The 27953-nt window shown below is 49.2% G+C and overlaps 9 protein-coding genes across 9 annotated transcripts; 7 read left to right on the forward strand and 2 right to left on the reverse strand.

Annotated features, from left to right (window-relative positions):
• Positions 1-175: 175 nt before the first annotated feature.
• On the forward strand, positions 176-1726 carry C8Q69DRAFT_56656 (hypothetical protein). The gene is made up of 3 exons (XM_028633792.1): positions 176-413; positions 617-1265; positions 1352-1726. The coding sequence occupies exons 1-3, from the start codon at positions 360-362 to the stop codon at positions 1432-1434; spliced, it is 786 nt and encodes a 261-aa protein (XP_028490010.1). The 5' UTR covers positions 176-359; the 3' UTR covers positions 1435-1726.
• A 2487-nt stretch (positions 1727-4213) lies between these two features.
• Positions 4214-6825, forward strand: C8Q69DRAFT_56704 (DUF500 domain protein). Its single transcript, XM_028633793.1, has one exon. It carries the CDS (start codon positions 4503-4505, stop codon positions 6735-6737), a length of 2235 nt encoding a protein of 744 aa, XP_028490011.1. The 5' UTR covers positions 4214-4502; the 3' UTR covers positions 6738-6825.
• Positions 6826-7687: 862 nt separating this feature from the next.
• C8Q69DRAFT_454650 (hypothetical protein) lies at positions 7688-9240 on the forward strand. Its single transcript, XM_028629717.1, has one exon. The coding sequence runs from the start codon at positions 7835-7837 to the stop codon at positions 9125-9127; it is 1293 nt and encodes a 430-aa protein (XP_028490012.1). The 5' UTR covers positions 7688-7834; the 3' UTR covers positions 9128-9240.
• Positions 9241-10226: 986 nt separating this feature from the next.
• Positions 10227-12481, forward strand: C8Q69DRAFT_454652 (poly polymerase). Its single transcript, XM_028629718.1, has 3 exons — positions 10227-10660; positions 10718-11652; positions 11704-12481. The coding sequence occupies exons 1-3, from the start codon at positions 10336-10338 to the stop codon at positions 12271-12273; spliced, it is 1830 nt and encodes a 609-aa protein (XP_028490013.1). The 5' UTR covers positions 10227-10335; the 3' UTR covers positions 12274-12481.
• Positions 12482-13329: 848 nt separating this feature from the next.
• C8Q69DRAFT_484887 (Alpha/Beta hydrolase protein) lies at positions 13330-15706 on the forward strand (the record flags this gene model as incomplete). The annotated part of the gene is made up of 3 exons (XM_028631796.1): positions 13330-13467; positions 13521-15219; positions 15681-15706. The coding sequence occupies 3 exons, from the start codon at positions 13330-13332 to the stop codon at positions 15704-15706; spliced, it is 1863 nt and encodes a 620-aa protein (XP_028490014.1).
• A 1070-nt stretch (positions 15707-16776) lies between these two features.
• C8Q69DRAFT_56821 (4-aminobutyrate aminotransferase) lies at positions 16777-18773 on the forward strand. Its single transcript, XM_028633794.1, has 4 exons — positions 16777-17232; positions 17292-17327; positions 17384-18546; positions 18624-18773. The coding sequence occupies exons 1-4, from the start codon at positions 17000-17002 to the stop codon at positions 18665-18667; spliced, it is 1476 nt and encodes a 491-aa protein (XP_028490015.1). The 5' UTR covers positions 16777-16999; the 3' UTR covers positions 18668-18773.
• Positions 18774-19389: 616 nt separating this feature from the next.
• On the reverse strand, positions 19390-20008 carry C8Q69DRAFT_503875 (transcription elongation factor spt4; the record flags this gene model as incomplete). Its single annotated transcript, XM_028632522.1, has 4 exons — positions 19390-19423; positions 19510-19562; positions 19671-19868; positions 19931-20008. 4 exons carry the CDS (start codon positions 20006-20008, stop codon positions 19390-19392), a joined length of 363 nt encoding a protein of 120 aa, XP_028490016.1.
• A 462-nt stretch (positions 20009-20470) lies between these two features.
• On the forward strand, positions 20471-24567 carry C8Q69DRAFT_484889 (serine/threonine protein phosphatase PPT1; the record flags this gene model as incomplete). The annotated part of the gene is made up of 9 exons (XM_028631797.1): positions 20471-20623; positions 20736-20816; positions 20895-21330; positions 21387-22121; positions 22899-22969; positions 23036-23166; positions 23225-23337; positions 23396-24255; positions 24334-24567. The coding sequence occupies 9 exons, from the start codon at positions 20471-20473 to the stop codon at positions 24565-24567; spliced, it is 2814 nt and encodes a 937-aa protein (XP_028490017.1).
• A 164-nt stretch (positions 24568-24731) lies between these two features.
• C8Q69DRAFT_427697 (spindle pole body formation-associated protein-domain-containing protein) lies at positions 24732-27623 on the reverse strand. The gene is made up of 2 exons (XM_028628447.1): positions 27444-27623; positions 24732-27364 (listed from the first exon to the last, which is right to left on the reverse strand). Exons 1-2 carry the CDS (start codon positions 27481-27483, stop codon positions 25209-25211), a joined length of 2196 nt encoding a protein of 731 aa, XP_028490018.1. The 5' UTR covers positions 27484-27623; the 3' UTR covers positions 24732-25208.
• Between the last annotated feature and the right edge of the window lie 330 nt (positions 27624-27953).

The raw sequence follows: 27953 nt of genomic DNA on the forward strand, positions 1-27953 counted from the left end.
CCTGAGTCCACAGAAGATTGTGAGATATGTTGTTATGGTGTAGGATGAGATTAAGTATGAAATAGAAGTTCTCGAAACATGAAAAAGACCAGAACGGCAATTTCATTCTCGTCTTCATTGACGTGATTGATAGGTATACTGCTAATTGTAAACCGACACGAAGCGATAACGACCTCGGCTGTGGGCAGACTCGGGAACGGACGACATCGGCCTCGGGTTGGCTTCTCCGGTGAGGCACAGGAGCTTTCTCCGCCAAAGCATACTCTCCCCTCTGACTCTCCGGCTTTCCTCCACGACATCGCTGGTCTGGTCCATTGTATCTGGCATTGGACTTGTCTATACCTCGGTGAACGTTCAAAATGGCCAGCGCCCTGCGGATCTTGGTCCCTGTCAAGAGGGTGATCGACTATACGGTACGTTGACTCTTTTGCCCTGTGCTGCTCCGATGCGGAGCTGCAACGAGGTCGCTTGCTCTCTTGAAGAAGCGTTCCAGGTCCAGCTTCTCTACGGGGGTAGCCATATGCCTTCCTTGTCTGTTCCTTACCCTGACATTCATTGCGCTATAATATAATTAATTCCCAGTGACGGGCTCGATCTAACCTTAGCTACAATCCAGGTCAAACCTCCAATCAACAAGGCAAAGACGGGCGTCGAGACAGCCGGCGTGAAGCACTCTCTCAACCCATTCGATGAGCTCTCTATCGAAGAGGCCGTTCGCATCCGCGAGCGCAAGGGCCCTCTGAAGGTCGACAACATCCTCGCGCTCTCTGCGGGCCCTGCCAAAGCCGCAGACACCCTCCGCACGGCCATGGCCTTGGGCGCCGACCGAGCCTTCCACATCGACGTGCCCGAGTCCAACGACGGCGGCCTGGAGCCGCTGACTGTCGCGAAGCTGCTGAAGAGCGTCGTGGAGAAGGAGAACATCAATCTCGTCCTGCTGGGCAAGCAGGCCATCGACAGCGACCAGGGCCAGACGGGCCAGATGCTGGCTGGTCTGCTCAACTGGCCGCAGGCGACGCAGGCCAGCAAGGTTGACATCAAGGACGACAGTGGCACCATCGAAGTCACCCGCGAAGTCGACGGTGGTGTTGAGACCCTCCGCACGAAGCTGCCCATGGTCATTACGACGGATCTGCGCCTGAACGAGCCGCGTTACGCCAGCTTGCCTAACATCATGAAGGCGAAGAAGAAGCCGTTGGAGAAGAAGACTCTGGCGGACTTTGGTATTGAGAATAAGAGGCGTTTGAAGACGTTGAAGGTTACCGGTATGTCCAATCAATGCTTGACCCACCAATGTTTTTTGCGCAAATGTGGTTCTGCGTACAGAGTGACTAACACAACGCGAAAATAGAGCCCCCACCACGACAGGGTGGAGGCAAGGTCGAGGATGTCGACGGTCTCGTCTCTAAGCTCAAGGAGCTGGGCGCTCTGTGAGCTGTGAGCAAGTAGATGTTTCAAGGCTTGTTTTTGTTGTCGTTGTTGTTGATCTATTATATTGAAATGTGCCGCTGCGTTGCGTTTTATAGCCCCGTATGATTTGGGTCTACGAGCTTTTTGTCCCTAGACGATTTTTGAGGATAAAAACGAAAGTCAATGATAATTTGATTGTTTCCGGAACATTAGTGAATAATGTACGGTAGCTCTGGGAGAGTACTTTCTCCACCTAGTTTCTAGGAAAACTAACGTGATCTAATCTAAGCAAAGTAATACTCTAAAGTTCAAGATCAGCGTTCTGGCTATACATTCCAGTAATACAGTACTGTACATAGTCAGGCTGAAAATGGGACGGACTCCTCCCGCCGTACCTATACTAGCAATACGAAATAAAATGAAATCAAATCTATCAGACCCTCCTAACTAGACATAGTAAAATATAACCATACAAGTGATCAGATAGCACAATATCTTCAGAATCAGAAATTCCATAGGAAACCCTTTCGAGGTCTTGACCCTTTTTGTAGTTGATATATATCTCTACCCCACCTATGTAGGATAGGATAGGATAAAATAGGGCTTAGCGAGGAAAGAAGTCGATCTGAGACTTTGTCGGATAGGCTTCCATAGGGCCTATCTAGTACGTCTATCCGAAACTTCAAAGGAAGAAAAAAAGAAACAATGCATTGAAAGTCGGGCTAAATATCGCCCATACATTAGGTAGCCTTTGAACTCCCCTGACAGGGAAAAGAAGAATTGAGGAAAAAGAAAGATATTAGCATCATGCGAGCAAGGAAAAAAAAAAAGAAAAGAAAAGAATAGATATGAAAATATCTCCGTAATTGAGATCAACAGATGGGCTTGCTTGCTATTTGTCTTGGAGGGAGTCATAGCGAATGGCCATAACCATTATTCCCGAGTCTCGACAAATCATACTGTACTGTAAGTAGTAGCGCAGGATCCTCGAGGCTCGAGCCCCCGACGGTCGGGATTTTTTTTTTTTCAAATCAGTCTGCAAATAAACTAACTAACTAATAATGGAGGGATTATTAGTCTAACTTATGGTGGGTAGATAATTAATGTATTAATGTAGTTAGTTAGTTAAGCCCGGGATTAATTACTTCTTCATAGATAGTTGGCCGGAGAGGATCGGACCCTGGAGGTTGTTAGTCGGATCCCGAGGCTGGGGATAATGCGCAGATCGTGTGGATTTGTTCGCTTCACGGCAAAGTCCAGATGATCACTAACTAGGTAGACTAGACTAGACTAGATACATTATGGTATGGTATGGTATGGAATTGGATGAGGGCTGAGAATGACGATATTTCTCAAATGTCCGTCCGGAACGCTGTAGCCGTGACTGACGTACTGTACTCCGTACTCCGTACCTATATTACTGTCGCTTCGCTTCGCTAACTAAGTACCTAATGTAAGTAACTAGTGCTTAGCGACTACTTACGGTAGAAACGGGCCTATTTAACTATCTGTCATGAATACGGAGTAATAATAATAGTTCGCACCATCGCCATGTGGCATGGATGTACCTGAGAAAAATCCTAGTTTAGGTATGTCTTGGCGCGAACTCGATTTCAATTTTCATCGCATATCAGGGATAATAATAATATAATAGGTTAAGATAAATAAATAATCTCGACAAGACGGATGGGCTGAAATGGACGACGGCGTGAGGTTGTGCGCATGCATATGAGGTGTCACAACTTAATCAACCCCCTATGCGGACATAGTAAGCAAGCCGCATGGGTGATCTTTTGAAGATATAGGATGATTTCAAATATCGACCGGATATTATTATATTATTACCGCGAGAGAGGAATATGCAGGGGTTACTTAGTTAGTTAGTTAGAGTCTTTAGAGAAAGAGGGGATATCATAGAGAAACAGCGTGAGGGCGAGACTAAGTATTTAGTTAGTTAGTCGAGTTTTTTCCTGTTATGATGTATTTTCCTCCGCGGGCCGGGTATCAGAGAAGAATGCGACGACATTCCCCAGCAGACACAGCGTTGAAGTCTTTGGAATTCATGGATGATGATGATGATGGTTATTATTATTATTATTCTTATTGATGCGCTAGCACAAAGAAATTGCGTGTTTTATAATAATAACTAATAATAATAAGTTAATTAACTAATACAGTCCGGAAGAGCGTAGGCGAAAAGCCGAAAAACTCCACCATCCGGATCCACCGCGACGAGGGAATCATCCACGATGGTTCGTTCCAAGCAGAGAAGAAGAAGAAAAAAAAATACATACATGACATCGATCCGCTCGTTTTTTCTCGTCAGCCACGGCGCCACGCGGGGACCGTCAGTCCTTCCGGCCTCAGCCGTGCTGATGCTGATGGAGGAGGCCCAAAGAAATTCCCTCCCCCGTCATGCTTGTTCTGCCACTAGCAAGTATGAAGCCTGTAAGACCCAGGTTCATTCCCGGATTGCCCGCCCCGTCCTTCTCGAACCTGCTAAATAATGTCTAATGACCGATGATTAATATTTTATTTGATTTTATTTAATAGTTGACTATTATTCCCCTCCTCCCACCTTCAGCTCGCGGCTTCAATGAGAATAATGGGTCGACACCCGATCCATATCCGCGCTGTTGCTGGTTCTCGGATGTCACAACTCTAAATTAAAAAGGACTTTTCTTGCTCTCTTGGGTGGCTCCTCAGTGGGTTTGGATGTGGCCCTGGCGATCTCGGTTCACACCAATAAATCCGTGGTAGCTCACCCTCTGCTGCATCAGATAACATCGTCCCATGCAAGGCGTGCTCTCGGACGCTGCGAGCCTGCGACACATTCTTCGTCTCCGAGAGCGCTCGATCGTCCACCAACGCGGCTCAGGCCCAGAAGAATTTGCATTCCTATCAGATTGAGGACATTGTGGTCAGCGTGTGTCTGCCCTTCTCGTCGTGAATTCAGCCCCTCGCGACCTGGCTAGTATTATTGCGAGACCGTTGCGTATACAAGGACCGCCAACCGCCATCATCCTTGGCCGTCTGACCGACTACGTTCTCCCCCGCTGCATCTTCCGTCCGACCAGGTTGTCCCGGACACCATGGCGCCGTCAGCGTGGGAGAGGACCTTCGGGTATTCGAAGAAAGGCTTTGACAAGGCCTGGCAAACCCTGGACAAGTTGGGCGCCCCCGTCAACCGTCTCTCCAACCGTGTGGGTGCGGAGGCCTTTTGGCCTATGTCACTGGACAAGGAGAGTGATAAAGCTGCCCGCATTCTGCGCAGTTTCTGCAAAGATGGCTTCTACGAAGACTTGACTCCAGACGAGGAACGAATGAAGCGGGATTCGAAGGGTAGGCTCGATCGACCGCAAGGAAAACAACGAGTACTGAAGAAGATTCCGACGGACGTGATCAAACAAGCAAAGGGACTGGCGATCTTTACAACCATGCGAACGGGACTCTGGGTCAGTGGCGCTGGCGGGAGTGGTGTGTTGCTGGCGAGGATCCCAGAGACGGGAGAATGGAGTCCGCCGTCCGGAATCCTGCTACATACAGCAGGGATAGGATTCATGGTGGGCGTCGACATCTACGATTGCGTCGTCGTCATCAACACATACGAAGCGTTGGAGGGTTTCAAGCGAATTCGCTGTACGCTGGGCGGAGAAGTAAGCGTGGCGGCGGGACCGGTCGGTATCGGTGGTATTCTCGAGACGGAAGTTCACAAGCGCCAGGCTCCTGTGTGGACATACATGAAGAGTCGTGGTATCTATGCGGGGGTGCAGGTGGATGGCACAATCATCCTCGAACGAAACGACGAAAATGAACGGTTTTACGGCGAAAAGCTCCGTGTCCATGACATCCTCGCCGGCAAAGTGAGGCATCCGCCAGACTCCCTCAAGATGCTGATGCAAACCATCAAGAGCGCCCAGGGTGACTCAGACGTTGATGAATCTGTTCTTCCATCTCCAGGACAGGCACCAGGTGATATGGAACTGGTTGACAGCAACTTTGGGATCCCCGCAGCCGACGATCCAGATCCTTTCGGAGTCAAAGCTCTGGAAGCAGAAGGTCTCTTCATTCGCGAGGCAGCAACCAAGGCCAGGCCAAGTCACGAAGTCTTTGAGTTTCGCCCAGCACCATCGAGTCCTATCTACAACACATTCCCGCGGTACAGCATGGGCAGCTCGCGGCGGACGAGCTGGCGGGGTAGTCTGCAGAGTTATACCAGCGTCGATAGGGGAACGCAAACTGAAGATCGTCCCATGACTGCGACCACTACGACAAGCAGGATGTCATCTCCTCGGAGCATCAAGGAGTCTATCTCCCCGCAGCCGGAAGAAGTTCTCGAGGAACGCGAAGAACACGCAGAAACCGAATATACGAACGGAGACCACGAGCCCAACGGTGAGCCGGAAGTCCACGAGATTGGCACTACGACGGTTGCCAAGCGTGAGAGCGCTGTCAGCATTCCTCCCACTGTTGATGACCAGACGGTCTCGCCCGAATCCAAGCGACTGTCGCCGACATTCACGCGTGCGCGGTTGGTAACAATTCCCAAGCGGATCCCACCGGCTCTCCCACCACGAAACCCCATACGCAAACACGATTCGATGTCAACAACCGCTTCCTTGCCCTCGCCGACTGCGTCCCTGCGACGCGAGATCAGAATGTCGAACGAATTTTCCGGTGGTGAAACAAACGGCCTTGACCATCTTCCTGAGCACGCGGATGCCTCGTCTGAAGAACTTCCTCCTGACGTTGAAGCTCGCATTGACGCCCTTGTCGATGAGTTTGCTAATGGCCAGCACGAGGATCATGTCGCTACGACTGTCACGGAGAAGGATGAGTTCCACTCGATTGCTAGTTCTCAAAGATCGTCGAGGAGCGAGCTGGTTGCCCGTGGAGAAGAGCAGGAGAACCGCGGGGAAGACAAACACGAGACTGAAAACGGGGAATACAAACACGAGACCGGAAACGAGGAACACAACCATGAGACTGAAAACGAGGAAGACAAACATGAGATCGGAAACGACGAACACAGACACGAGACCTCAAACGAGGAAGAACCCCATGCTGTGTCATACTATGAGAGTGTCTCCCGACGTAATTCGACAAAGGAGGACCACACCACAACTGAAGTCGATGTCGAGGATGAGGCCGAGAGGGAAACTGTGAATGGGATCACGGATGATCAGGTCCATGAATCTCACCCTGGCACGGTTTATCTGACAGATGACGCCGCAGAGGACGAAGAGAAAACTAAGAACGAGCCTGCCCATGGGGCTGCCCACGAGGCCGTGGAGTCCACCAAGACTGACGTCCACACGTCGTCATGATTGGTGATATTACCACACGATCTTTCATTCTCCATGACTTATTTTGCGACAACCCAAGTTTCTCGACCACTCGATCAGGTTCATTGATACCTTCTGCGGGCAAAAAAGAAGTCTAGCTGTTGGCGCGCTCATCTTCCATTGTATATGATTCACGGATTCGAATTCTCATTCGCCAGATGATAGCGAAGTCGGGCATTATTCTTCATGGTTTTGACTATTTTCTGATATTGTATTTTTATTCCTGCATTGGACCATTTCTGCCCATACGGGTTATATTGGCGTCATGGTACGGGTGCATCAGGGGACCATCTACCTTACGAGGTTCGTGGATCGTGGACTCTCTGCTTTCTGCTTTTTTTCTAGATTACTTGGCTTTTAGGCCTTGATGGTTTTTATCTCAGGTTACAGCATGGAGAAGGGGGTTGGGGTAGGGGAATGGGAACATGCCGTTCCTACCTTGAAGAATCCCGTTGGATGGATAGACAGTTCTACTTTACATGTATTTACGAACTTCATTCAGTAAACACTGCTTGATCTTGTTCTGAGTATCATGTGAAATTTCTCGTACGAATTAATGTAGTGACAATGAGGGAATTCTCTTGCTTCATAATTCGAATGCAATACTTGTCTGGGACATTTACTTTGAACCTGACTGAAATAAATAATAAATAAATTCAGGGTTATTCTGGGGTAAAAAGAAAAGGGCTAGGAGCAAAGAAAACTTATGTTGGTCTAGAGGATCGAAGATACGTATCCCTACGCTGCGTAGATTGAGTTGAGCCTTGCTCGGCCCCTCAGGAAACCGTGTTCGCTGCGTTAAGTACAGGGGTCTATTATCAGCAAAAGGCACCGCCTGATAGAAAAAATGGTCTTTTCAGGTTGTAATTGGAAGGCTGGGATTAAGCATTAGTACACTTGGCAAACACAACTTCTCCCACTTATTCCACTCCCGGGGTTGCTCTTCTTTGTTGTGATCAGGCAACCAGCTCGGATTTATGAAAATAAACAAACTGAACTACCTACTCTGTCCTTGTTATTTTTCCCAGCGCCCTTTCTAAAAGATTTCCCCTTCTCTTCCAACATAATCCTTAGCAAACATGCATAATCATATACTGTCTCTCTCACTCCCCAAAGCTGAAGCCGCACAATGCAACAGAAACCTCATGCAAGAGTTCCAGGCGGCGCTCGAAAAAGACCCAACAGTGGATCTGATCTCTATTATTCCCGATTCATATTATCGCGAACACTATAATGCGCAATGTCAAGAGCTATCTTATGCAGCTCAGATCAATCTCCGCACAATAAATGAGCTTTATCAGGAACTGGAGATTGAACCGGAAGCCAATCTGCTATCTTTATTCCCGAAGAACTATAACCGCAGGATTCAAATGGCGACTGGATCCAGAACGGCGCCTTCGTTGGAAAAGAGCGAGATACAAGGTCCTCCTGAGTTCCGCACACGTCTTGATCTCGCTGATACTGCTACTGTTGTGTTTCCGTTATCTGAGAAGACTACGACTTTGCTTACGCGATATTCAGAAAGGTCAGGCTCTGCGTTTGATACCACAGGGGAATCACTTGCTGTATCTCTGAAAAAACTTCTGTGGGATTCTCCTGTCCTCTGGGAGAGCCATGTCAGGGGTGTCGTGGTTAAATGCAGCGAGGACATCGTTGCCAAAGTTATTACGGGACACAGAGATTACACAGAATACACTAGCATGCAATACCTCGAAGAAAAGGTGCCTGATATCCCAGCGCCAAGGCCCCACGGGCTGATCGCATTAGGACCCTTTCGCGTCATATTCATGTCGTATATTCCAGAAATCACATTAGCCACAGTATGGGATGGACTATCTCCCCAGGAAAAGCGCTCGATACAAGATCAACTGGATGATATCTTCGTCCGATTGAGAAATCTTCGACAGGACGACGGCAATGAACTCGGTGGTGTGTGTGGAGAAGGCGTGAAGGAACATAATGTCGATGAAACTGCCCTGTGGAAAAATATCACTCAGGCTAAAGAGTACAATGACTTGCAGTTTACGGCCCGTCATCATGGCAGCAATACATATGTCAAGTTGTTACGTTCATTCCTGGACACGACGGCTATGCGGGGATCGGTATTCACACATGGTGATATTAGGAAGGAAAATATCATGGCGAAACGAGATTCAGGTAGTCGTGATTCATATGTTGTTACGGGAATCATTGATTGGGAGGATAGTGGTTTTTATCCTGAGTACTATGAGTGTACTACATTGACGGGCAATCTTAGTCTGGTGGAAGAGGATGATTGGTACTTGTATCTTCCGAGGAGTATTGCCCCGTCTCGATTTCCTATTAATTGGTTGGTCGATCGGCTTTGGAAGATTCATCTTAGGACTACGTAGATGGGAATGAGCATGGAGAAATGGTTTGGTTTGGGGACTAATACAGTATGCCATGATGAATTCTAAGAATAACACTACGGAACAACATGAAGTAGCCATAACTCGTATCCTCTCCACATTGTCTGCGTGGAAAATGAGAAACTGCCGAACCCTAATTGCTTGAATTGCTTGCTTGACTCTAGTTCTGTATACACACGTGTACTTCTGCTCCCTGACTTCCTGCCAAGCCAAATATTTCAGGACAGAAGCACTTTGGATGGCGCTAAGTAACAACGGCTCGATTCAATTTTGATCAAACCAGGGACACTACATCCGTACACACTCAGCGCCTAAACCATCACATCCGGAAGAAGCCGATCGGCCGAAGTCTTCGTGATAGTTGCCTGAACATTTGGTAGCCTGAACGATCACATGATTCGCTAGAGCCGAGCTACGCTTAGATCCCAGGCAGCAGCAGGCAGAGACGCCGTCCCGCGCGCTGGGACTTCCTAATTGGGGAAGCTGGCGGCCCACAGCTGTCGAGCTTGGACGTTAGAGAGTAGTAGAATACCGACTCTTGCATCAACTCTCTCTCACTGCTTTGCGGTGGCGTATTCTCTGGGATCCGATTTAAGAGCGTGTCGAGACCCCGTGGTTTGGCTTTTATTTGTTTCTCAACTTTCAATTCAGCTTTCTAGCAGTCTGCGAATTGTCATCACGACATTGACTACCTAGTTAAGTTACTTCTTTCGATTCATTGAGAGGAACTTGGATGCTTGAGGAAAGATTTACTATTTATTGAGCTGTGCTTTTGCTTCACTTCACTTCACTTCCAACTTATTTACATCTATTTCATTCTACTCTTTCTTTCGAAAAAGCGAAGTTCATGCCACTATGACTCGTCGGTCTGCTGCGTTTCTCAAAGACGCTGTTGTCGCCGTGACTGGCACATTCCCAGGCTATAAACAATGTAAGAAAGCCCATTGGAATTCCTCTCTTGTTAATATCTACAATTGACACGTTCTTTAGCGGATCTGAAGACGATTGTCGAAGAGTACGGCGGGACTTTCGTCTACAGAGTCATTCCAGAATGTACCCATTTCATAGCGACGCAGAAGGAGTTCGACGTGAAAGGGAGCAAAGGTGAGTGTGCTATCTTTCACTCTTCCGTTCGAAATAATGCTTGTGGTGCATGTGTTTATGATGTTTGTTATACAGTTATACAAGCTATGAAGGTGTATACCTGCGACATTGTCACGCTTGACTGGTTGCTTGAGTCTGTTGAGGCGAAGAAGCAACTCCCTGGAAAAGATTATCTCTTCGAGACGAAGAAAAAGAACGATACAAAGGACGATAATGCGTCTGCAGATGATACGAAAGACTCCAAGAAATCAAAAAAGAGCAAGGAAGACGATAAACCGCCCAAGAAGCGGCCACTTGAAGAAGCTCTCAAGGAAGAGGATGATGGCCACCTCGATAAAAAGCAGAAAGATGGCCAGCTGGCTAAATCTAAGGATCTGAAGGTGGATGTCGACGACGGTTGCTATCTGAGGAGTGAGTCGAATTGTTTCGCTAGAGAAGGATTAGCATTTACTGATTGATGGTTCTCAGCCAACCATCGTGTCTACATTAGTGATGACGGTATGATTTGGGATGCGACGCTTAACCAAACCAATGCGGCTGCGAATAATAACAAATTCTATCGGATTCAACTGCTTGAGAGCCATACCGGAAACTCCTACAAAACATGGACTCGATGGGGCCGTGTGGGAGAGATCGGTCAGAGTGCAATACTAGGACAAAATCTAGAGAGTGCAATGGCTGAGTTCAAGAAGAAGTTCAAGGACAAGTCAGGTCTCACGTGGGAGAATCGACTGGATCCACCCAAAAAGGGGAAATACACCTTCATTGAGCGCAACTATGAAGAGGATTCAGACAACGATGAAGATGAAACGAATGGCAAGAAAAAGAGCACAGAAGAGAAGAAAGAATCGAAGGCAGTCGAAAGCACACTCTCGGTTCCAATCCAGAACCTGATGAATTTTATCTTCAACCAGGGGCATTTCCTTTCCGCGATGGCTCAAATGTCATACGATGCTCGTAAACTGCCGCTGGGAAAGTTGAGCAAACGAACCTTGCGCGCAGGTTTCCAGATTTTGAAGGATCTTTCTGATCTTTTTGCGGACCATTCTCTCGCAATGTCCAAATATGGTGTCTCGTATCGGGATGCGACGGAAGACCTCAGCAACCGTTATTTCACGACGATACCTCATGTTTTCGGTCGTAATAGGCCTCCTGTGATCGACAATGAGGCCATGATTAAGAGGGAGGTCGTGCTCTTGGAAGCGCTGACAGACATGGAGATTTCAAATGAAATCATGAAGGACTCCTCCAAGGATGAAGAAGAGATCAACCGCCTAGATCGCATGTTCCAGGGACTAGGAATGGAAGAAATGACACCTTTGGACCACAGCTCTTCTGAGTTCATGGAAATCAAAGATTATCTCCTTGGGACGCACGGTTCGACGCACCACTTGCGCTATCAGGTTAGTCACACTACATTTTTGAAATTATCTTTTGCTGACGTCTGTCTTCAGGTACTCGACATCTTCCGCATTGAGCGCCAGGGCGAGAACGATCGATTTAACAAATCCCCGTATGCAAATCTTCCGAACAGCAATCGCCGTCTCCTCTGGCACGGCTCTCGAAGTACCAACTTCGGAGGTATTCTCAGCCAAGGTCTTCGCATTGCACCACCAGAGGCTCCTGTCTCCGGATATATGTTCGGTAAAGGTGTCTATTTCGCAGACATGTCGAGCAAGTCTGCCAACTACTGCTGGTCATCCAGCAGTGCCAATATGGGTCTCTTGCTCCTCTGCGACGTGGAACTGGGTGATCCAATGCTCGAACTCACCAGTGCCAACTTCAATGCCGGCAATGATGCAAAGGCGGGCGGTATGCTGTCCACGCTGGGGAAGGGCATGACAGTACCTCAGGGCTGGAAGGACGCGGGCTGCGTCCACCCGAGTCTAAAAGGCGTCAAGATGCCTGATACTTCGGCGCCTCTAGGTAGTTCGGGCGGATTCCATGGATTGATGTACAATGAGTATATCGTCTATGATGTTGCTCAGATCCGCCAAAAGTACTTGCTTCATGTCCGCATGTGAGCTGGATTAACAGGTGCTTTATGCGTTGAACGACATCGCGACTTCTCCGATATTTTATCATTCTCGTTTGTTAAAAGGGCCACCGGCTGGCGTTTACGAAGCGGGTTTCGAGGTTCTATCTTTGCTTTCTGTATAATAGCTCTTATCTATCTAATTCGTGTCAGTATTGATATCGATAAAGTCCACGTTCATCCAACCGGTCATAGTTATGTATTATTGATGATTAATGGCCTGGATTGGGACATCTTTACCCCCAACTTCTGATCCGTAGTAGATACAGGAAATTATAAAATAATATGTAGGTCCCCGATAGTGATTTTGGGTCAATCCAGCCGGGCGCGAACAGTCTATTAAGGATAGAAAAAAGCTTCTTACTGAATGAAGAAAATTAATCCCGGCTACTCCAAGATTCCTGCACGAGAGATGCGACTAAACCATATGTTGATTATGCGACACGATATGCCAGAGATCTAACATGGGAACGCGTCATGATTTCCTGTTTCGGATAACGACCATCACGATACACTAGACGGTGTCCCGAAGAAGATGGTATTGTTATTTCTTAACTGACAAGTCCATCGACTTAAAAGTACATGCGAGTCTGTTGGATCTGCAGGGACTCCCGGCATGTGCGACTGTTAAGCTACGAGATCAGCGTAGCCGCCTTCCGCTTTCCGTTTGGCACGAGAGATAAGGCGTAACTAGGGCCGGTCCGATAATGACTCCAGACCCCAGAGACCTCAACTCCTCTGAACGAGAGCCTGTGTACTCCGTTACCCCATACCAGGATCTTTGAGTCTTTCAGCAGTGGCCACGATCCTGAAGGGCACTGAGCTGGGAGTGGCAACCGTTCCTGGTGATCTCGTGCTTGTTTAGTAGCTAGGCGACGTTACGGAGCCTTGAGAACCTTGGGGGCCCAGGTAAGTCTGCTCTTGTCCCGTATATAGACGCATTTCTCGCTTCTCTTCTGTTTTTTTGTGATTTTCTTTTTGTTATTACCGGGGAGAGGCATCTGGTTTTCTTCCTGGGCTGTTTTCGGCCCAATACAACGCGGCTATGGGGTTTCTTGCGCGTTATTTCGCCGTAGCTAGTCTGGCGGGCGGTGTTGCTGCTCAGTACTTCCCCGCGACGCCTGAGGGCCTCAAAGTCATCAAGTCAAAACATGAAGAGGGTGTGACTATTTCTTATAAAGAGGTACGTTTTATTCGTTAGATACACGTTTGTCAGTTGTGCTGACGTACCGCCAGCCGGGAATCTGTGAGACCACCGAAGGGGTGAAATCATATGCGGGATACGTGCATCTTCCCCCAGGCACATTGGAGGACGTCGATGTAGACCAGCGTTATCCCATCAATACATTCTTCTGGTTTTTCGAGTCTCGACATGACCCGGCTAATGCGCCGCTGTCCATATGGATGAACGGCGGCCCTGGATCGTCCTCGATGATCGGTCTGCTTCAGGAAAACGGACCGTGTCGAGTCAACCCTGATTCAAACTCGACGTATCTAAACCCCTGGTCGTTTAACAACTATGTCAATGTCTTGTATATTGACCAGCCTAATCAAGTTGGATTCAGCTACGACACACCCACCAATGGGACTTATAATCAGTTGAATTCAGAGTGCGATGTGTCTCCATTTTCCGATGGCGTGCCGGAGCAGAACAACACTTTCCAGGTCGGAACCTTTCCCAGTCAAAATCCAAACTCTACGGCGAACAGTACTGAGAACTCCGCTCGGTCTTTGTGGCATTTTGCACAGACTTGGTTCTCTGAGTTTCCAGAGTACAAGCCCAACGATGATCGCGTCAGTATCTGGACCGAGTCGTATGGTGGACGCTATGGTCCATCTTTCACTGCCTTTTTCCAGGAACAGAATGAGAAGATCCAGAATGGTACCCTGAAGGGTGATGGGGAGACGCACTATATCCATCTAGATACCCTTGGTATCATCAATGGCTGCGTTGATCTGCTCGAGCAGCAGCTGTCGTATCCAGAATTCGCATACAATAATACCTATGGTATACAAGCTATCAATGAGAGCGTTTATAACGCTGCTGTGGATGCCTGGAGCAGACCCGGTGGCTGCAAGGATCTCATCATTGAATGCCGCAATCTGGCCGCTGAGGGAGATCCGGGGCTCAATGGCTCCAATGCCACAGTCAATGAAGCGTGTCAGAAGGCAAATTCGTTCTGCGGAAATACTGTCGAGGGTCCGTACGTTGAGTTCTCCGGAAGGGGATATTATGACATCGCCCATTTCGATCCCGATCCATTTCCTCCCCCATATTTCCTTGGCTATCTGAACCAGCATTGGGTTCAGAGTGCGCTTGGTGTACCTGTCAACTTCACCGAGTCGGTCAGTAGCGTCTACGAGGCGTTCTCCTCGGTGGGTGATTATCCCCGATCTGACGTACGCGGCTATCTTGAGGATATTGGCTATATCCTGGACTCCGGCATTAAAGTTGCCCTGGTTTATGGCGACCGTGATTATGCTTGCAACTGGATCGGAGGAGAGGAAGTCAGTTTGAAGGTCAAATATACCGACTCAGACAAGTTCCGTGCTGCTGGCTATGCCGACTTGCATACGAACAGTTCCTATGTCGGTGGCCAGGTTCGTCAGTATGGGAACTTCTCTTTCACCCGTGTCTATCAAGCCGGTCACGAGGTGCCCGCGTACCAGCCAGAGACTGCGCACGAGATCTTCTATCGAGCTCTGTTCAACCTGGACCTCGCCACGGGCAATGTCTCCACTGCCCAGAATGAAAGCTATTCCACTGAAGGCCCGAGCTCGACTTGGGATATCAAAAATGATGTTCCTGACAGCCCCAAGCCGACCTGTTACATCTTGGCCATGGGCAGCACCTGCACCAACGATCAGGCGCAGAGTGTGATCAACGGATCTGCGACGGTCAAGGATTATATTGTGGTCGACTCCAACTCTGAGGGTCTGTTTGATGGCAACGAGACATTAAAAGATGGCGGATCCAGCAGTTCCTCAGCGAGTGCCGTCGCCGGGAGACTCGAGTTCGCTGCCAGTTCGGTACTGGTCTCCGTAGCTCTTGCGATGGCGTTTACTTTGTAGATGATTTACTAACCTGGCGATGTTATATACACAGGGCGAGCAACATGTGATCATAGATAACCAGTGAACGTTCTGGAGGGTTATACAGCACGCTGATGATATACCATGATGGCTAAGGACTCACCGGGTGATATTGTCATGCACTGACGAATGCGTATCCCTGCTAGGAGTATTTTTATGATACAGACTCGGTTTCGAGAAATACTGTACATATTCTACTGTTATGAGACGTCTAGCACAGACAGCAGTGGCGAAAGAAACCAACAATGCCATTATGATACTACCGTAGTTCTTACGGCGGGCCGTGCCAAAGCCGTAGAATAGAAAACCCGATCTCGGTCCGGGTCTGAGCGCGATAGGGCCGTCCCGGTCCTCCGGGGCCCCGACTCGAGGTGGGTCACCGCCAACTTAGAACCTCAAATCGTATTTGGAGATATTTTCGGCTCTACCTCTATCAGTCTGTCGAGGCCTTGCATTTCCCATCTGGACACACATGTTGCGGTGTATTATGGTTTTGTACTGACTATCAACCCATCCTGATCCAGCGTGGGATTGTCACAGCGTCCGGAGAATGGTCAACCTTGACCAGATCCTACAGGACCTCATCCAGCTCATCAAACGGACTGGTATTGAGGTTGGTGAGCACTCTGGAGACGATCTCTTCGCACGGTTTGCCGAGTTTCTGCATGCCTTCAAGGCTGGGTGCATGCAACGTTTATGCCGGGAGAAAGCGCCTCAGGAACCGCTTGGCCGTATGATAACTCGATGCTGAACCGACCGGATGTCAATGAGATAGTGAATCAAAGCCCGGAACAGTTGAAATCTATGGACCTGGGAAATAATATATGGCTAGGGAACATTTTTGGTTGGTCATGAGTGGGCAGATATTTACTACCCAGTGAATAGAATGATATAGAAATGTATATAGCTTTAAAAATATTTTATTATACAACTTATTAATTTTAATTCAAGGAAACGTCCTAATAATAATAATAGATCTCGGAGAGCTTAGCTTATCAGGAACGCCCGCTGATAACGACTACCGAAAAGAGTATGGAACTATCTTATCTGCCATCTCCCACTCCGCCATGTTCACGCCAGTTGCTCATTATTATTGCGGAAGAACATGCCTATTCCAGCCATCGCTTAATCCCGTAGTCCGATTGCTTTTCCCTAGCCTTCCGGGAATCATAATAATAATGATGAATTAATTAATTGAGCGTTGTTCTTCTCCGTTCGGCCATTCTTTTTTTTTCTGGCTCGGCGATTGCACGCGGCGTGAGGGTGGATGGAGCTCTGTGATTGGCTGTGATCGCCGACGGCCAGCATCATCGCGGGGCAGCTCCAGCTCGACCGCCATTATATAAAGCCACCAGCGAATGTCTCGTCGCTGAAATTCTGTCTCGGGAGCTACTGTTTCTACTGCTTCGACTGTTTCTACCCGTCGTCTATTTGACGAGTTGTGCTCAATTGGGTGTTTTTGAATCTCTTGTACTTGTCAGGGGACCTTCTGGAGCTCCGTGCCCAACCGAGCTTCATTACTCCACATTCCACCCAGCGACGTCAACGTCAAGGGAACTTGTTCTTCCTCTGACAGTCGAATTTGACAATTGTCATCTTAGAGACATTCAAGCATCATCAAGATGGCTTCGATCCTCCGTTCCAGCTCCGCGAGCCTGCGTTCTGCGGCTCATGCCTCCGCTACTCGCTCTCTGAGCACCGCGGCTCACTATTTCCCCAATGAGCCTTCTGGTCCTCAGATCAAGACTCAGATCCCCGGCCCAAACAACCAGAAGGCCACGGCGGAGCTGAATGAGGTCTTTGACATTCGAAGCTTGAATCTGATGGCGGACTATGAGAAGTCTGTTGGTAACTAGTACGTGCGGACTGGTCACCATCAGAAGCGGGGGGGTATATCATGCTGACAAGAAATAGCATCGCCGACCTCGATGGAAATCTGCTTCTGGACGTGTGAGTAACCAGTTTGATTTATCAACGGTTGAATATATAAAAGCTGACGATCGCAGATATGCCCAGATTGCTTCGATCCCGGTTGGATACAACAACCCGAGCCTCGAGAAGGCTGCCAAGTCCAAGGAGATGACCAACGCGTTGATCAACCGACCGGCTCCGGGTAACTTCCCGTCTGCTGACTGGGCTCACATCCTGAAGACCGGTCTCCTCAAGGCCGCCCCCAAGGGCATGAACCAGGTGTTCACTGCCTCGTCTGGCTCTGAGGCCAACGAGACTGCTTACAAGGCCGCTTTCATCTACTACCGTCAGCGTGAGCGCGGCGGCCCCAATGCGGAGTTCACTGAGGAGGAAACCACCTCGTCCATGGTGAACCAGACCCCCGGTTCGCCTCACCTGTCCATCCTGTCGTTCAAGAAGGCCTTCCACGGCCGTCTCTTCGGCAGTCTGTCCACCACCCGCAGCAAGCCCATCCACAAGCTTGATATCCCTGCCTTTGACTGGCCGCAGGCCCCTTTCCCGGCCCTCAAGTACCCCCTGGAGGAGCATGCCAAGGAGAATGCCGAGGAGGAGAAGCGCTGCCTCGAGGAGGTCGAGCACATCATCAAGACCTTCCACAACCCGGTCGCCGCCGTCGTGGTTGAGCCTGTCCAGTCCGAGGGTGGTGACAACCACGCTTCGCCTGAGTTCTTCCGTGGTCTGCGTGAGGTCACCAAGCGCAACAACGTTCTCCTCATCGTCGACGAGGTCCAGACCGGTGTTGGTGCCACCGGTAAGTTCTGGGCCCACGACCACTGGAACCTCGAGACTCCCCCGGACATGGTGACTTTCTCCAAGAAGGCCCAGACGGCCGGTTACTACTTTGGCAACCCGGCTCTGCGCCCCAACAAGCCCTACCGTCAGTTCAACACCTGGATCGGTGACCCAGCCCGCGCTCTCACCTTCCGTGCCATCCTCGAGGAGATTGAGCGTCTCAACCTGGTTGAGAACACCGCCCTCACCGGCGAGTACCTCTACGCCGGCCTCGAGCGTCTTGCCCAGCAGTACCCCAACGAGATCCAGAACCTTCGCGGTAAGGGCCAGGGTACATTCATCGCCTGGGACTCTCCGACTCGTGACGAGTTCGTGGCCAAGGCCAAGACCGTCGGTCTGAACATTGGTGGCAGTGGTGCCAGTGCTATCCGCCTGAGGCCCATGCTGGTCTTCCAGAAGCACCATGGTAAGTATTAATCCATTCCTCTCAAAACACATAAGAATCATCAGTATACAAGTTGCTAACTTTTATCTTTTAATTAGCCGATCTCCTGCTCGAGTTGATCGAGAAGATCTTCAAGTTGTAAGGAAACGATCATCTACAGGTCCTTCATCGATGAATGAATGATTGACGTTTCTTGTCTTTTTTTCCATTTTTCTTTCGGGACTTTACTTTTCCTACATAGGCGTTTGATCGATCCAGCCCCTTGGTGGTGGCTTATATTGTTTCGGGTTGAAACTCTTTTTCTCTTTTTTTTTTCTCGTTCTGTTTCTACAAGCATATAATCAAGCGGATATGCGATGCATGTCCATGAGTTTAGCCAGAAGCAGTAAAGATATGATATATCTCTGCTCAGATGAAGAATGAAAATGATGATCCATCCATCCCATTATCACATTCAAGTAGGAAAAAAAAAGGAGCACTGGGTATAACTTTATCACAGTATCGATACATCTATCCATTTTTCAATAACCACACCGTTATATAATAAATAGTAAGGTAATTAATGCCTAAGTGAGATATAAAAAGGAGAATATTCACACGAATATAATAGGAATATAACAATAACAATCCCCAAATACACAACTCCATCGCTATCTAACCTTCCACCATCGGAGGATGGATGCATGCCAAAAGCAATAATTTTCTTATGTTGCGAGTAAAAACAGATGTCCCTTTTTTCCCATTTTCCCTGAAACTCCGTGGCAAATAATAGTATAATATGACTGGTTTCGATTTGTCCTCCACGCGCGCTCTCACACTCTCACGCAAGGTATCAAGATGATGTAGTGGTGGTGGTGGTGGTGATTACGCTTCTTCTTCAAGGGAGCTTCCATCGCGTCTGTAGAGATATTGAATCGTCAGAACTAGGGTCCATACTGAATGAAGCTAGAGTGAGAAGAGGATCTGAAAAGGAATTTAACTTACGGAATGTATTTCACACCCGCATCTTCTAGACTCGCGACTACTTCTGATGGTAGCTGTATTGCGCGAATTTTTTTCAAGTTAGTTCGGTTCAATACACTGGCCGTGGCCACCAGGGATCACATCCGGCAAGGAGATGCAGAGATGAAAAGAAGGAAACTCACCGATCCAACCACTTTAACTGCATATGTTCCAGGAACGTATCCTTCCAACCGCTGCCATCGAGCGACCCAGCTGGTGCGCACATCAGATAGAGCGATCAGACCCTCGAAGACTTGTGACGTGCACTCCTGCACGGCTTCGCTGTTGCCGCGGAGACTCAGGACATGGTCGCAGTTGGGACAGCCTTCGCGGACGAATTTCTAGACGGGGTTAGCATTGTAATGTAATCATGAGGAGGGTGAAGATAGAGGCTATAACTCACGCTTTGGAGCTGGACGAGGGAGCAGACCATGCACGCGCGGAGAGTGCGCTGCTGGCCTGGAGCAACGTAGTAGGACATGGTTGACGGAGAAAGATAAAAAAGAAAAAGAGGGATCTGATACGGGTAGACTGTCGAAGGTTTCAGACTCTGGATGTTCTCTGCGCTTAGAGGCAAGTTATAAAATGAGTGTCGCGTTGCGTTCAAGGTGCTGCGCTGCGGAGGAGACGTTCTCCAAATCACGGCTCTCAAATGGCGATGCCAAGACCGGCGTTGGCATCGGAGAAAGAAAGGGTGGATGGAGCTGGTCGTCCCTCAGAAGAAACAGAAAGGTACCGCAGCTTTCGACAGACGGCAAATCTCAACCCCTCTCCACTCCTCTTTGCTACCGGTCGATATTATTTCTCCTCCCTCCTTTACCACTGGCATCTACGACTCAGTTCGAGCTTGTATCTCAGTCTCTCTTTACCTGCGATCCCTCCGTTTCCCCCTCTCTTGTGCGTCGTGTGCCACTACCGATAACTTCCCCTCAGTTCTCCGCCGATGACTTCGTCCGATGCTGAAGCCGCCACTGCGCTGAAGCTGCAGGGCAATAAGGCATTTCAGCAGCATGATTGGCCTACCGCCGTCGACTTCTACACCAAGGCCATAGAGAAATACGACAAGGACCCTTCGTTTTTCTCCAACAGAGCGCAAGTACGTCTGGACCCCCACTCGAGCGTGCTACATCTGTTGCGACGCGACGATTCTTGAAGGGTTTCTCGCGGAAATAGTATTGGATAGTTGCTGACTTTTCGTCCTTTTCCAGTGTCATATCAAACTTGAGGCTTATGGCTATGCCGTCGCCGATGCGACCAAGGCCATTGAGCTTGACCCCACCTACGTCAAGGTTAGCAGCCTACTCTGTTCTTAGAATGAAATGCACACTCGTGTAGTTATTTGTATACTGATGCGCAGTGGTTTCTAGGCGTATTGGAGAAGAGCGCTGGCCAATACTGCGATCCTGAATTCTCGTGAGGCGCTCAAGGACTTCAAGGCGGTCGTCAAGAGGGAACCAAACAACCGAGATGCAAAGCTAAAGCTGGCGGAATGCGAGAAGCTGGTCCGTCGGATCGAGTTTGAGAAGGCGATCGAGGTTTCCGACCCGCCGTCGGCATTCGAGGACCTGGACATTGACTCCATCGTCGTCGATGACAACTACGACGGCGTCCGGCTAGGATCGGAGATGACGCAGGAGTTCATCGACGATATGATCCAGCGCTTCAAGAACGGAAAGAAGATTCATCGCAAGTATGCCTTCCAGATTATCAAGGCAGTGAGAGACATCACCTATGCGGAGCCAACAATGGTGGAGATCGGGGTGGACGAAGGTACCAAGCTGACGGTCTGTGGTGACACGCACGGTGAGCACTTCCACTTCACTATGTTCCTTGGTGCGCTGTTTTCTGATCTGTGGCAGGACAATTCTTCGATCTTTTGGAGATCTTCAGACTGAACGGCTTCCCGTCGAACACACATGCCTACCTGTTCAACGGAGACTTTGTCGATCGTGGATCCTGGTCGACAGAAATCGCGTTCCTCCTATACGCCTACAAATGGCTGCGACCGAACAAATTCTTCTTGAACCGTGGCAATCACGAGACAGACGATATGAACCGGGCGTACGGTTTCGAGGGCGAATGCAAGGCGAAATACAACGAGCGGACTTTCAAGCTCTTCTCCGAGTCGTTCTCTGCTCTGCCTCTGGCTACGTTGATCGGCAATAAATACTTCGTTCTCCACGGCGGTCTCTTCTCCGACGACAACACCTCCTTGGACGACATCCGGAAATTGAACAGACACAACCAGCGCCAGCCTGGTCAGCAAGGCTTGATGATGGAGATGCTATGGACCGATCCACAGCCCACTCCCGGCCGTGGTCCCAGCAAGAGAGGTGTTGGAATGCAGTTTGGCCCTGATGTCACCAAGCGCTTCTGCGAGAAGAACGGTCTCGAGGCGGTCATCCGATCGCATGAAGTCCGGATGGAGGGATACGAGATCGAGCATGACGGTCGCTGTATCACAGTCTTCTCTGCGCCCAAGTACTGTGACACGACCGAAAACAAGGGTGCTTACATCAACATTGGCCCCGAGCTGAAGCTGGAATTCCACAAGTTCGATGCCGTTCCTCACCCAGACATTAAGCCTATGGTACGTTCTATCTCACCCCCTTTTGTAGCTGCATTATGCTGATGTTCAACAGGCCTATGCTCAAAACTCGCTCATGTCGATGATGTGATGAATCTCTGCATCAATTGGATCCTGGGAGAAGGCGGAAGGCGTTTTCGGATGCAAAGGCGATTTCTGTAGACCGATAGATGCCCTTTTTTGGTTGAGTGACACGATGTTGGGAGATTCCCCCCACGAGGCATATTTCTACTTCTGGGACCGTCTATTGCATGTTTCTTTTTACATACAGAAGCAATCTGTATAATCCTCTTTATCTTTCTTTCTCTTGCAGCGTTTTGCATAGCGATACGACGGAAAGCGGGCCTTGGGTTTTGCGCTTGGGAAGTGCTTTCCGCTTCGGAGAGCTGGTGAACGTCGGGGTTAGTATATGAAGCCATTTAGCAAACGGGTAACAGACCCGATAGAAACGACATGATTTTCAATTTTTGATATCTAGGACGTGAAGTGTAGAGAGGTTAAGCAGTAGCTACCAGGTCGTCTTAATTGAAGAAGACGTCTTCACCGAAGCCGCGGAGTAAGATGCCGTAATGACCCCGCGGCTTGCCAATAACTTACTAAGTCCAACACCTGGTGCTTTTTTTCTCTTTACCATTCTTTCTAGAGCTCTGTTCGTGCTCGTCCTATAAATTAGACAGGCATGGAGCTGGATCCTAAGACCCGTACGTCCTGTCTTCCCCGCAACGTATCCATCCTTTTATTTTCCCCATGGAGGGGCAATCCAGCTAACCCCGCCAACCACCAGCTCAATACCTCACCTCTGACCCCAAGAGCTTCGCCTCTGTCTCAGCACATGAGCGATGGCCGGTCATTGTGGTAAGTCACTTTCTCCGTATATCCTTCCGTATTCCGCATACTAATTACCATTCCTCCGTCTTACAGACGGGCGCAATTGACGATCTCCACCGAACTGTTGCGGACGTCACCGATGAGGAGAAGCGCGCTGAGGGCAAGAGCATCATCGAGTCCCTCGCAAAGCTGAAATATGAACTTCAACATAACAGGCAGTTGACGTGAGTGCTTGTCGGGAAATCTAAGACAGAAGCCAGGACTAAACCCTATTCCCCGCAGGCCACTTCCCGACGATGGAGAACCAGATATTGCCGAATACAATAAGGAGTTAGAGCAGAGGGGAAATCCGACATGGCACAATGTAGCATGGCTGTTCTCAGAATGCTATCTCTGTATGTTCTAAGACAAATTCGGAGGCCTCCATCTACGGTAGCTGACTGTGATCCATAGACAGGCGCATAAGCACCCTATTCCGGCTCTCCAAGCATTGGAAGGGCTATGATGTCTTCTCTCGCCAGAAGATGTCCACGTTCAAGTCCTCCCGCCCTGCTGTACTGGAATTGGCAGGTAAATACAGAAAACTTGCTCAGGAAGCAGAAAGCGGCAAAGGGACCGACGGCAAGAGCCCAGAGCAGGTCGAGGAAGCAGAGAAATTACTCTTCTCTGAGATGTGCGAGATCTGTCTCTGGGGGAATGCCACTGATCTCTCCCTTCTCACATCGCTTACCTATGAGGATATTCAGAAGCTTCAGGGCGCGGATGCCCGCAAGGCTTCCCAGAAGAACATCATCGTCAACGACATGGACGCTGCGTTTGATGTTCTGCGGAATGCGCGCAAGACCAAGAAGAACCAGGAACGCCGTGTAGATATCGTTCTCGATAATGCCGGCTTCGAGCTGTTCGTCGACCTCATCCTGGCGGGTTACCTCCTTTCTGCAGACCTGGCCACGACCGTCGTCCTTCACCCAAAGACCATCCCGTGGTTTGTCTCAGACGTCATTCCTAAGGACTTTTCGGACCTGCTCAACGCCCTCTACGACCCACAAGCATTCTACACTGCTCCTGACGACACGGGAAAGACCTACGAGCCTCTATCCGACAGGGAGGTTGAGGAAGTCAAGTTCCTCTTCAGCCAGTGGAGTCACTTCCACGCCGAAGGAAAACTGGTCCTGCGTCCGCACAGGTTCTGGACCACACCCGGAAGCTACTGGCGTCTTCCAACTACAGCTCCTGAGCTCTTCGAGGACCTACAGCAGAGCGAACTGGTCCTGTTCAAGGGTGACCTTAACTACCGCAAGCTAACAGGCGATGTAAGTTTTCATTCCACCAGCGAACAACAAAACAAAAACCATACTTTTCTAGACTTGCTAACTTTTTCTCGTCCCCAGGCTGATTGGGATCCAACCACCCCGTTCACCACTGCAATTGGGCCTCTTGGTCCCAAATCCGGTATGCGCACACTTGCCTTCCGCACTTGCAAGGCTGATGTCGTCGTCGGACTGCCCGCTGGCGTGGACGAGAAGCTCCGACAGGCAGAGAATGGAGGTGGCGATTCCGGAGCCCGCAAGTGGGCTTGGAGCGGTAAATGGGCCGTCGTCTCTTTCTGCGACGGCAAGGCCTGAGCAGGAATATCAAAGTCCACGTGAGCTAGAAATGGCGGCTTTGTTGCGTCTTTCGCTCCCTTAATGATGGCACATACGTATACATGGCTAGATCGGATATACTTTGTATCTATGCTCTCTTTAATAGATTAGTTTACCATTTACAATTTTCCGTAAAACAACAGACAAGTCGCATATATATATATATATATATACGTTGAATGTCCAAGCTGTACAGTAGGGAGTAATACTGACCTAAACAGCTACATTTCAAGAACACTTGCCGCGAGCGAAGATTGAGCGGCTAGAAAATATATAATTTCCCAATCTGACTTGAACCGACTGAAAAACGCTAACCACGACTCGGGTCTCCGGGTATATCCCATTGAAAAGAGAATGAACTCAAGAGACAAAAGAGAAAAAAGAAGAGTAATGAAAGAAATGAAGAAGCAAGACTGAGGGATAATGGCTGGATTAAAATAAGAAGCAAAGCAGGTTGTAAAGGAAGCAAAAACCCAACCACTTGCGCCGTATCCCATACCGCTAAGAATGCTTCGCTTCGCTTCGAAGACGCCATACTCCCGGCTCTAGCGACACCACTTCCAACAAATATGCAAAACAAGTTCAATTTCAGCAGCGTAAAAGCAAAAAAATAATTCTGATCAATTAACGTAGGCTTTCATGTTTTCTTTCCCTAGGAGCTCTTCGCCTTTTCTGCTCTCGTGTTTTCTCTGTTGCAGCCTGGCCTGGGCGGCAGCTATGCGTTCGGGGGACATAGCATCTCGTTTGACACTTGCCAGACTTAGGGTCCGGCCATTGTCTAACAAGGCCGGCTCCGCCGACACAGTATGCAAAACAGGAGGCAGATTGTTGGTTCTATGACGAGACTGCCTGGAACGATGTGTATTGTGTCTTCCATGATCTTCTGGCTTGTCGGAACTTGCAGAAAAATTGATCATTGTAGGCCGAGGAGAGGGCAAGACACGACGGCTAGGTTGATCATATTGGACTTTCTGGGGTGACACGCGTGATCGATACTCGGTAGGGAAGAAGTCAGGAGGCGATGAGGGAGGAACAGCTTCAGCAGCCTTCGTGCGACGGGCGTCAGAGTGATAAGCAAGGTATTTCGATGGAGACCCCTCCAGGGTGATTATCGGGTCCTCATCATCATGATCCATAGGAGGCCTTTTGGACAGTCTCCATCGATCAGGGACGCCATTGGGAGCATTACTCCGCATCTGACGGCTATCGCGTTTGGATGCAGGGCTGGGGCTACCGGGTTCCTCGAGTTCACGCTGCTTGCCGACGTATGCGGTTTGCGGTTCTACTGCGAAATCGTATGCTTCGACCCCGGAGAGGCGTTTCGTCGGGCTGTAAGTATGAACCGCACCAGATGTACCAGTCTTAAACCGTCCGAGACTTGTGATTGTGCCTTGCAATGCGTCAATGCGTTCCTGCATTCGTTTACGTTCCTCGTTGAACGACTGCTCGGCATCGCGTCGTTCCTGGGCAGCAGCCTTCAGGCGTCCTCGGTATTCCTGGTTTCGGGCCTCAAGCTTGGCCTCCCGTTGTTTCAGTTTAGCTTCTTTCTCCTTCCGCCGGCCTTCATACTTGGTCATCTCCTGCTTGACGCGCGTGAGGCTTTGCTTAAGCCGTGTATTCTCCTTCTCGAGAGAGGCGGCCTTCTCTTCGAATGTCCGCGCTAAATTTTGGAGTCTTTCCATATCTGCCTGTTGAAGTGATAGTTGCTCGATTTTCGCATTCGCTTGGTCCAATGCTTGCTGGGTCTTCCTAAGGTCCTCTTCTCTCTTTTCAGAGACCGTGTCGTCATCGGGTTGTTCGGCGTCGCTCCCGACAACACCATGCCGTTCGAGGAGCTTCCGTAGCCTATTCACCTTGTGCTTATACTGTAAGGCTAGAGCTGTCTGTTTCGTGAGGTCTTGAATGAGCTTTTCCTTATCGGCATCGCCTCCCGTGCCAACCATAGTAGAAGCAAGGTTGGAAACGTGCTGTTCCATATCCGCAACCTTGGCCTCTTCTTCTCTAAGCTTCTCTGCCAGGCGTAGTGACTCCATATCCTTCTTTCTGGCGTAGGACTTCGCCACGGATCGATATTGGATAAGTTTCTTGATCTCGCGATTTGTTCTCATCCTATAGCTTTCGAATTCTGCTTTCCAATATTTCCCTGATTGAGAACGGGGATCGTCCAGGTTGATTGTCACGTCTTCCGGATCGTCCTCTAGCTGGTCTCTTGTCGCAGATTCTGTCCCCTGAGGGGTCTTAACGGGCTTCGATGAATCGAGATTCGGCGGATCAAGTGATGGGTTATTCCGAGCATCGAGTAAACTTTGCGTAAGTTTGCTTCGAGCTTTGTTCTTGCCATCCAGCGGAGTCGACGTCCATTGGCTACTGACATTCCCCGAGGGTGTCAATTTAATTGCCTTGGACGCTTGTTCATCCTTCTTGCGTTCATTATCCATGACTGATTCACCAAAAGAGACAGTCTTCCGGCGGTTGGACGTGGTTCCTGGCGTAACTAGGATACTCTTGGTAGGAGACGCTGCAGGCGGCGGCTGTGGCATCTCGTTGTCCGAATCCTTTCTTTTGGGCATGTCTATTGGTACCAGCTTATCTGCTGATGGCTTCGGTGCTTCATTTTTGCTTCGCGGGAGCTCTACTGGTCGAGTCTTCCTCAGTATGTTCCGCTCACCATCTGCGTCGTCCTCTGCTCCCGGAGTGCCGAAAAGGGCACTCTTGAAGGCGCGAATTGCGAAGACAGGGGCGGGGGTTTCTGGGGGCTCGAGGACTCTAGAGTCATCTGCACCAGTCAGTATCATCTTTTTTATCTTTCTGATGTCAAGGCAGGAAGCAAGGTCGCGTTTCCAGGGCTCCTTTACCTGCTCCGTCCCCATTCTGGCCAGTGATCCAACCCAACATTTTGCCCGCTGAAAACAAAAGAGCTGGTCTCAAGTCACGCACACGGAAGCAAGACACATGGCACTGCGAGCCCCATTGGGTTGACGTGGAACGATGCGCTTTGTTTACCTGGTGGTTCTGGCATCCGCATTAGACTTTCTTGGGGCGTTAATGTTGAAGGCCCCCTCCGGCTGCCCCTTTCGGCGCCCTGCTTCCTAATGATCACATGACCTAGGCGAGCCCATATAGGCTTCGCCTAGCTCCTAGATCTAATTAAGTAAGCTTTCTTTAGCTTTCTTTAGGTTATATCGCCCTTATTTTTATCCCTTAAGCTATAAGCTAGTTACCTGTTAAATTAATATTTTATTTATTCTATTAAATTCTTTAGGTTCTATTTACCTATTATAAGCTTTTATAGCTTTAAAATATACCCTATTTTAATATTTTATTAATCTATAAAAATTTTTCTTTAATAAACCCCTAAAAAGCCC

Source organism: Paecilomyces variotii (assembly GCF_004022145.1).
Source record: "Paecilomyces variotii strain CBS 101075 chromosome Unknown C8Q69scaffold_1, whole genome shotgun sequence".
Taxonomy (NCBI): Eukaryota; Fungi; Ascomycota; class Eurotiomycetes; order Eurotiales; family Thermoascaceae; genus Paecilomyces; species Paecilomyces variotii.

Bases quoted from the DNA above. Each gene is read 5' to 3' on its own strand.
- C8Q69DRAFT_454652 (XM_028629718.1), top strand. From the start codon at position 10,336: ATGAAGGTGTATACCTGCGACATTGTCACGCTTGACTGGTTGCTTGAG. The intron at 10,661-10,717 runs GTGAGTCGAATT...GATGGTTCTCAG, and splicing joins CGACGGTTGCTATCTGAGGA to CCAACCATCGTGTCTACATT. The intron at 11,653-11,703 runs GTTAGTCACACT...GTCTGTCTTCAG, and splicing joins CGCACCACTTGCGCTATCAG to GTACTCGACATCTTCCGCAT.
- C8Q69DRAFT_56821 (XM_028633794.1), top strand. From the start codon at position 17,000: ATGGCTTCGATCCTCCGTTCCAGCTCCGCGAGCCTGCGTTCTGCGGCT. The intron at 17,233-17,291 runs GTACGTGCGGAC...GACAAGAAATAG, and splicing joins GAGAAGTCTGTTGGTAACTA to CATCGCCGACCTCGATGGAA. The intron at 17,328-17,383 runs GTGAGTAACCAG...TGACGATCGCAG, and splicing joins GGAAATCTGCTTCTGGACGT to ATATGCCCAGATTGCTTCGA.
- C8Q69DRAFT_427697 (XM_028628447.1), bottom strand. From the start codon at position 27,483: ATGTTGGGTTGGATCACTGGCCAGAATGGGGACGGAGCAG. The intron at 27,365-27,443 runs GTAAAGGAGCCC...TGACTGGTGCAG, and splicing joins CCAGAATGGGGACGGAGCAG to ATGACTCTAGAGTCCTCGAG.
- C8Q69DRAFT_56656 (XM_028633792.1), top strand. From the start codon at position 360: ATGGCCAGCGCCCTGCGGATCTTGGTCCCTGTCAAGAGGGTGATCGAC. The intron at 414-616 runs GTACGTTGACTC...GCTACAATCCAG, and splicing joins AGAGGGTGATCGACTATACG to GTCAAACCTCCAATCAACAA. The intron at 1,266-1,351 runs GTATGTCCAATC...ACGCGAAAATAG, and splicing joins GAAGACGTTGAAGGTTACCG to AGCCCCCACCACGACAGGGT.
- C8Q69DRAFT_56704 (XM_028633793.1), top strand. From the start codon at position 4,503: ATGGCGCCGTCAGCGTGGGAGAGGACCTTCGGGTATTCGAAGAAAGGC.
- C8Q69DRAFT_454650 (XM_028629717.1), top strand. From the start codon at position 7,835: ATGCATAATCATATACTGTCTCTCTCACTCCCCAAAGCTGAAGCCGCA.